General features: G+C 42.6%; 1 protein-coding gene across 1 annotated transcript; it reads left to right on the top strand.

Annotated features, from left to right (window-relative positions):
* The first annotated feature begins 1,218 nt into the window (after window positions 1-1,218).
* Window positions 1,219-8,419, top strand: gpr17 (G protein-coupled receptor 17). The gene is made up of 2 exons (XM_028026667.1): window positions 1,219-1,521; window positions 5,419-8,419. Exon 2 carries the CDS (start codon window positions 5,429-5,431, stop codon window positions 6,446-6,448), a length of 1,020 nt encoding a protein of 339 aa, XP_027882468.1. The 5' UTR covers window positions 1,219-1,521; window positions 5,419-5,428; the 3' UTR covers window positions 6,449-8,419.
* The last annotated feature ends 48 nt before the right edge of the window (window positions 8,420-8,467 follow it).

Genomic DNA, 8,467 nt, shown 5'->3' with positions numbered 1-8,467 from the left:
AATAGCCCTGATAGGCCACTCTAGCAATGTAAGCAGTAGAGGGGGGTTATAATGAAAAATAAAATCATTTCTTCAGTGTCACTGAACTGTCAGAGGAACCATTTTTGCCTGAAGCCCTTTCAGCTGCACGCAGAATGACGCTCCTGATATCGGCCAATCCACAAAGAAACGCTTTTGCTGCGCGGTTACCAAACGGAGAAAGTAAACGGGCCTATTAGTGGATTAGAAGTTGGCAGCAGATTAACGGGTTAGCGATGTCAAAGCCCGTCTCCAGACCTCCGCAGATAGTGGCTGCATTCAAGTCTGCAGAATAGCATTTGCATGCTGATAATACAGAAGAGAATAAGGGCCCATGTCTCCAGGCACAGCTGTGGAGTTCATATATGAAAGAAATATTATCCCTCCTCAGCCAGACGGGCCTTTCTCCACATCTGTCCGTCGACTGTGTGACTGATTATTTTGGGCATTCCGCATCGAGATACCCCCAGGAGGCAAGAGGGCAACAAGGGCCTCTGTTTGCCCCTGGAACGCTGCAGAAACACAAAACCTCACCCAGGATGTTTGGTCTAGCTTCTGGTGCAAATATCTTGGTACACTGGAAATGAGACCAAAACTAACTTGTAGTAACTTTTCAGCAACATAAAGGGACTTGATTGGAGTAAATAAATCCTTAATACTGATTTTTTTTTTTTTTTTTAAGTACTAGAACCACTGGCAAATTAATTCACTTATGAAAAAATGTGAAATTGAAATAATCTGTCAGTGGATCAAGCACATTTTCATCAATTATTTACTTAAAACAAGCTCCTCTTGCTGAAAAGTTACTTGTAAGTTAGTTTTGTCTTATTTAAAGTGTATTTGCACTAGAAACTGGACCGTAATTAGAAATATTTTTGCATCTTTTGCAGTGAACACCCTCTCATTGTTGCGCTTGCTTTGTTTCTCTCCTCACCCCTCGCTGCCCTGCGGAGCAGGATCCACAAAAGATCACCTCTAAGACTCAGTCATAAACTCCACAATTAACAACTCCAAATCTCCTCTTCTTCAGCAGGGTGTGTGTGTGTGTGGGCGTGTGTGTGTGTGGTTCATGTTTAAGGCTCTTGCTGCAGCACCAGCCCTGGTTACCATGGCGTCCTGCCCGACTGTGGCATGCCATTCTTCTCCTCCCTCCCCGACCCCCCGTTGCCGAACTGCGGCTCTTATTCTGAGTCGAGCTATTGTGGAGCGCACAAGTGGCTCTCAGAGGAGAAGGGGATGCAGAGAGAAAGGGTGGGGTCAGGGTTCAAGCGAAAGGCTCCCCGTCGGGGCTCCTTTTCTGTTATCAAATTTGTTGCGAGACAAAAAGAGCTACAGTTTCATTCCTCAGGCCGTCTTGAGGGAGAGGGGAGAGGGGTCATAGGACGGCATTCCTCGTGTCAGAGCATCAGTTCTTCCGCGGAGAGCCGCATGAACTCCTGCTCTTCAGTCTCGGCTCCCTGCTCCAGCACCCGACCGCATCCCGTACACTCAGGATATCAACCGGTAAGTCTGCTCAGCATCTGGCTTTATGCACCGGTATTTTCTGTCAGTTGAATCAAAACTTTGTTAAAAGTCGGGGTTTTTTTGTTTCTTTTTTTTAATGTTCTGTTTCTGATTAATCGGTTATTTGTACAGGACATTTCAGCAACAAGGTAGCTCAGAGTGCTTTACATGGCCACAACATCAAAACATAAAACCAGTAACGTCAAATATGTTGGACAACGTTCCAGTTATTATGATTCAAAAAAGCAACTCTGAACAGGTGGGTTTTTAAAGAAACTCAGTGTTTCAGCTGTTTTGCAGTTTTCTGGAAGTTTGTTGCAGATTTGAGGCGAGTAGAAGCTGAATGCTGCTTCTCCACAATTATCATTGTAACGTATCGGGTTCAAAGTGAGACCTACGCTTTCTGTTAGAACCTAAAAAAATAAAATAAAATAAAATAAAATGAAGAAAAAAATGAGGAACTTTCTTCTCTACAGAAAGGGGGAAAAAAAGTAATGCATCCAAAGAAAGAATCAAATCACTCGTTGTGTTACATTTACTATCAGAGTCAATCAACTTGTCAGAGCTGTGCTCAGGTCTTCCATCCCACAGCTCCCTTATTCTCAGAAACATCACAGTTTGGTTTCTGTTGGTTTTATGTAACCTAGTCGCTCCGTGATGCCCAACGTTGTTGGTTGGTGAACCAAAATGCTGCTCCCCATGGTGTGTTCAGGGTCATTCTCTTCTCAAAGTCATTTCCCCAGCAGCGTAAGACGGCGTTACCTTTTTCTGCATCTTATTGCGATTCCTGATATGTCAAAAAAAAAAAAGGCTGGGGAAAAACAGACGCATCATGATGCTTCAGCCACCGTGCTTTACAATCTACTCGGGTTAGAAATGAGTTTCTGAGGCTCACTCGTTTCTCTGTTAAAACAGTTTGCGGGCCGTGGGGGCAAACCAACCTCTCCTGCTTCTTCTTGTTGTTTTTGCTTTTAACTCCAGCTTGGCTGCACATGTATTTCCCGCCCACACACACACACACACACATCTTTGTAGTTTTGGTTTCTATTTCGAGGCTATGTTAGTCGAGCAGCTGATCGTTCTCTTACTCTCACTGAAGGACGCTGCTGGGATCGGAGCCTCTCCCAATAAACGATTCAATTACACAGATTCGCATCACAAATGATGGTTTTCATATCTCTGCCCTCAACTACTAAAACTCTTATTTCTCTTCTAGACGTAGAAGACGGTTGGCGTATGTGAATCCGCTTTATATTTGAATAAAACTGTATTTGTCAGATCCCTCTTTTTACTCTGCAGTATTCCAGTCAAAGTGTCAGATTACACATATTACAGATTAGTCGACTGGAGACCAGATTGCTCGGTCAGCTCTGCACAGATCAGCTTAACTAGATCGCTGTGGTGAAAGCGATTTTCTGGTTTTGTTCTTCGGGATTGTCTCTCAGAGAGAGATGCATGTATTCAGGCTTTTCCGCTCCACTGTTCCGCGTCCGGATTGTTTCCCACCGCCGCCACCTTCCAGCTCCTCCACCGCCGGAGGCTGCAGTTCTTTTATTCGAGGAGGGATGAAAGCGCAGAGTCTGAGTCTTGGCTGAGAGCCACGCTGCTACATCTGGATGGCTCCTAATGGACCAGAAGTGAGAAACGTCCAAACGGCGTGGCAGGGCCCAGTGTGGGCAGAAAACAAAAGGAGGAGCACGTTTCTGCCAAAAAAAAAAAAAAAAAGTCAGAAATTTTGAGATCAATCTCAGAAAGTTTTTCTGGAAACTTTAATCTCAAAGTTTGAGGTTGTTTTGTTTTTTTTTGGCAGAAATGTACTCCAGTTTTTTCATTATCTACAATGACTCTAATATGCCCTTGTAAAAACAAGCCCCTGATTTCCCTTTTTTTTTTTTACGGGTTCATTAGTTACACATGTTCTAGTATTGCTGCTGGATTGTGTATAAATGCTACAGAAACTGCCCTGCCTCAGACTGAGTAAAGTCAGACTTTGTTGTGACCCGCCGATGAGAGCTGAGCTGGTGTCCGGCTGCAACAACAGAAGAAAAGAGGAGTGGACAGTTGGAGATTTCCCACACACAGTAGTGCGTGTGTGTGTGTGTGTGTGTGTGTGTGTTTCTTTCTCTTTTTTTGTTTGTGTGTCTCATGTTTTTGTGTGTCTAACCATGAGAATACAATGTTCAGTCCTACAAAGAATGTTGGACGAGGTTTTGGTGAATTTAAACGCCAAGTCAAACATAGTCACTCCATTATGGACTAAATAAAAAAATTAGGAGTTTAATTGAGAATGATTGAATTACATATTGTAAATAACCACAAGTGTTTTTGTTTTTTTTATTACAGCAAACTTGAAAATGTTTTATTTTGCCAGTACTTTCGACTTCTGGTTTGAGTTATATACTTTTAATTTTTGATTTACCTTTTTTTTGTTGTTGTTTTTATTTTGTCTGGTGATGATGTTTTACACTTGGTTTGTTTTCCCTAAAATACAGAAGTTAGTAAGTTCTTAAAGAGCTGATGATCTGGGCTGCCTTCCTGGGCTTTGTAGAGGAAGTTTAGTGGTCAGAACGAAGCAATTACATGCTCTGAGGTCAGTGGCACATTAACAAGGGACACTAACATCTATTGTTACCTTGTGAGTCTGGCGCAGTTACAAACATGCTCCCTGCCTGTCGTCTCTCTGTGATTGGACACAGTTGGTCTAGCTTGGCTTCCTGTCGCTAAGTTAGTTCGTTCCTAGAATACTAAGGTTATGTTCACATTGCAGGCCTTAATGTTCAAATCCAATGTTTAGTGATTTTTTTATTATTTGTTTTGCATGGTTGTTCACATTTGAACAACCACAGCAGGACCTGCACAGCGATCGCTGTCTAAGAAAAGCACAACACATCACAAAGGACACTTCTCACCCCGGACCTTCTCTGTTCACACTGCTGCCTTCAGGCAGAAGATACAGAGCAACCAGAACAAGAACCAACCGTCTCAGAGACAGTTTCTACCCGATAGCAACAACAAAACTAAATGCAATCAAAAACAACCATTAATCATCATAAATGATGTATGTGAGAATGTGGCTGTTCTTATTTTTTATTTTTTTGCCAGTTGTTTGTTGATTCTTGCGTTGTGTGTGAATTGTGAGACAGTTATTTTTTGTTTTTGGGCATGTGCACCGACTGATGGCACCCTTTGAATTTCGTTGTCCTTGTGACGATGACAATAAAGATTTATCTCTATCTCTATACATTTCCAAATATATGTGACTGTATCTCCTGTGTGAGCTGCAAGCAAGTAAACGTGTCTCAAGGTAGAGGACAAAGTAATGTCACTCGTAGCTAGCGTGCTCAGTGGTTGCGGAAGAAAAGATGGAAGGTAAAGGTGGAGCATATCTTGCGATTTTAAAGTTGTTGTCCAACCAGAGATATCACCAACATTAACAACTTAATCTGCGTCATTGCCTACCACGGTTGTTGTTTTTCTTCACACTTGCGCATATTAAGACAGAGAATAGTGACATTTGTCGAGCATCAATGCGTACAGGTAGGGTAAATGTGACTTGACCGTACAGACACAGGTCACATTTGAAAAGATTACATATCAGATTTAGGACCATTTAACCAAGTGGCCACGGTTGCAGTTGTTAAAATTGGATCTGTGTCATGAAAAGATCAGATACAGGTTGCATAGGGGCAAAAAGAATTGTATTTAGGTCACTTCAGGCTGCAGAGTGAACGTAGCCTAAGACTGAACTTTTTTTCGACTTAACCCAAATTCATGTTCTAGTGGTTTAAAAGTCAACACTCATCTTTTCCGCAAATGTGCATGTGTTCCTTTTTTTAAAAAAAAATACAAACTTTGCAATTTTCTGTGAAACTTAATGCAATTTTTTTCTTTCCTCAGGAACCAAAAAATGGAGTCTGCCACGACTGCAGAGACATCTTTACTCTCAAACCAGTCATCTGAGAGCTGTGTACCAGCAGAGACAGCGATACAGAACCAGCTGTTTGGGTGGTTCTATGTGGTGGTCTTCGTCCTGGCCCTCGGTGGTAACAGTCTGGCTCTCTGGATCTTCTCTCGTCAGCGTGGGGTCTTTAGCCCTGCTAATGTCTTCTTGGTTCATCTGGCAGTGGCAGACCTATCTTACGTGGTCATCCTCCCACTCAGAGCAACTTACCATTTCACCGGCGGCCACTGGCCGCTGGGTGAGGTTCCCTGCAGGCTGGTGGGCTTTTTGTTCTATGTCAACATGTACGCCAGTCTGTACTTCCTGGCTTGCGTGGCAGGGGACCGCTACCTGGCTGTGGTTCACGCTGTAAGATCAATGAAGCTTCGCCAGGGTCGCTATGCTCACATCATCAGCTTGTGTTTGTGGGTCTTGGTCACACTCTCTATGGCGCCACTGCTGGTTAACCATCAGACGGCGCAGGTGGACAACACAACGGTGTGTTTGCAGCTGTACAGAGAGAAGGTGTCCCGCAGGGCGCTGGTCTCTCTGGCTGTGGCCTTCACCCCGCCTTTCCTTGCCACCCTATCCTGCTACCTGCTCATCATCCACAGCCTGCATCGGGGCTGCAGGCTGGACCCTGCCCTAAAACTCAAGGCCCTACGTACCATCGGTGCCGTCATTCTCATCTACATGGTCTGCTTTCTGCCCTATCATCTGAGCAGAGTCACCTTTATCCTTGGCTACAACAACCCAGATGTTTCCTGCCAAACACAAAGAGCCCTGAGCATGGCCAATCGCTTCACCTCCTCCCTCACCTGCATGAACGGTGCTATGGACCCACTGGTGTACCTGTTCGGGGCAGAGAAGTTCAGAAGCACGCTGAAGAGGTTGTTCTGTAAAGATAAGGCAGGGATGATTGGGGCCACTAGCGGAGACCTAAAGGAAACACATGAAAGCTCGCTGAGTGCCAAGTCTGAGTTCTGAGTAAAAGACCTGGAAGACCATTGTAAACAGCTTTGGTCAGGCCTTAAGGGACAGTATGGACCTTAGCCTGGATGGAGTGAAGCATGAACTAAAGTCCAACATCCAGGCTTCACTCTGCACCAGATCTAATAAACCCCTTAAAAAACTATTTGTGCAAAGTTTCAATGAAAAGTCACCCTGAATAGACAGCTTGTTTAAAAAGTGAGATGTTCGTTGATGAAAGCATCTTACATTTCAGTGTCTGTTTCAGTCAAATTTGGAGGATTTCTTGGTTAACCAAAGACCGATTGTCAACGAAATGCAGACAATGACTGACCAACTTCAAATAACGATGTGCGTAGATGTCCAATTTATACATTTTCTGTGAGTAATATAAAGTGACACGACTGCAGCCCCTTTCACAAAACACTTTAGGTTGGGACTTAAGATGCTTTTCTTGGCATCATTTGATTTCTGAAGGTAGCAAGAGGAGATGGTCAACGTGGTACTGTCCAAAACCCACAGGGGAGGTAGAGACAGAGCTGTAAAAGTCAATGTATGTAAGGGGGATCTGGGTTTATGGTTCGAGAGTTTGATGTAGGGACGACAGACAATGAGATGATCCGGCTGTGGAACTTGAGACCAAAACTCAATTGGACTCTGGTTTCCACATTGACACACATCGGACATTTTGCACTGAAGTAAACAGATTACTGAACCTCGAACGCCTCGTGTCCCTGATACGTTTCACCTTTGTCAATGGGAAATGTCAGAAATATGCTCCATATTCACCTGTCCGGGTTCTACCGTGGTCCAGCAAAGTAAACTTCATTTATTGATTTGAAAAACATGATTAGCTTGAATGGGGTCTGATGACTGACCAAGGGCAAAATAAATGGGAGATATAATGGATCTGTTTTTATGACAGAGGCCGATGATTCTAGTGTTTAAGCTGTATAATGCATTTTCCTTTGGTGGGAAAGGTTTGTTTTTTTTAATCTGTACGTTATTGCAACTGTAGAGTCAACATGTATTGTTAAAACTGTCATGGTAACTGATTTTTGCATGTTTTGTATGGTTTGGATCGTAAATCTCATGTCATTCCCTTTGTTTTTGAGACAAGTTTTCCCATAGTTTTGCATTGGAAACCTATGAAAAGATGTTGTATTTTCTGTGACTTCATAGCCTCAACATCTTAGAGGAACAAGTAGCAACATAATCACCATAGTCAGAATTTGTCATATGGTCACAAACATGTCTTTTATTGTTTGTTTCTGTTTCTTTATCTTTATTTCCTAATCATGTGTGACTTTATTATTTAATCCAGACTGGAAAGCACAATGAAACTGTGAGCTTGGGGTCTCTAATTGAATTTTTTTGAACAATCAAGTGTCAAAACTTTTGTTTGTGACCAAATATTTGGAGTTTCAAACTCTTGCTATGAGTCCATAACCACACCAGCTGAAAAATGTAACAAATGTTTCAGTTTTGGTCCCAAATCGAACCGAGTCTAACGGACTATCAGGTATGAAAACACCTTTAAAATAGGATTCTGTTAAGGTAACTTTAAAATTGCCCAAAATATGCAAACTGTGCATTTGTCAACCTTTAATTTCTCTTTGGAGGCCTCAGGCCGGCACCACAGGATCTCAAATGTCGGTTATCCCTTGGGCCGGCTCTGACACTAACCAGCGTTGATGCAGTTAAAGTAGAGTGGAGATTTCCTGATGGCTGCAGTCAGCTAATATGACAAATTACTATTGTATATAAATATACGCTTCATTTTTTTTCTTCTTAAATTTGCAATAGTCTGAATTTCTGCTACAATATTGCGCAATACTGCTTGACTTCATGAAACTTGCAAACTGCTGTTATGCTTGAGACAAATTTCACAAGTAGTGCTCTCTCTGATCCTTTAACTTGTATATCTTGTATTTTTTACACTCTGCAATGAATTTGCTTAATTCTTCTCATAAAAACTGCAAAAGAGAACGGCCGACTCTCAGTTTTTATTTTTTCCATGTCCCTCTGATTTGCCTG

The sequence above is a fragment of the Xiphophorus couchianus genome, chromosome 9, assembly GCF_001444195.1.
Source record: "Xiphophorus couchianus chromosome 9, X_couchianus-1.0, whole genome shotgun sequence".
Classification (NCBI taxonomy): Eukaryota; Metazoa; Chordata; class Actinopteri; order Cyprinodontiformes; family Poeciliidae; genus Xiphophorus; species Xiphophorus couchianus.
The sequence above is the reverse complement of the archived record's forward strand: the minus strand, read 5'-3'. Positions and strand labels throughout refer to the sequence as shown.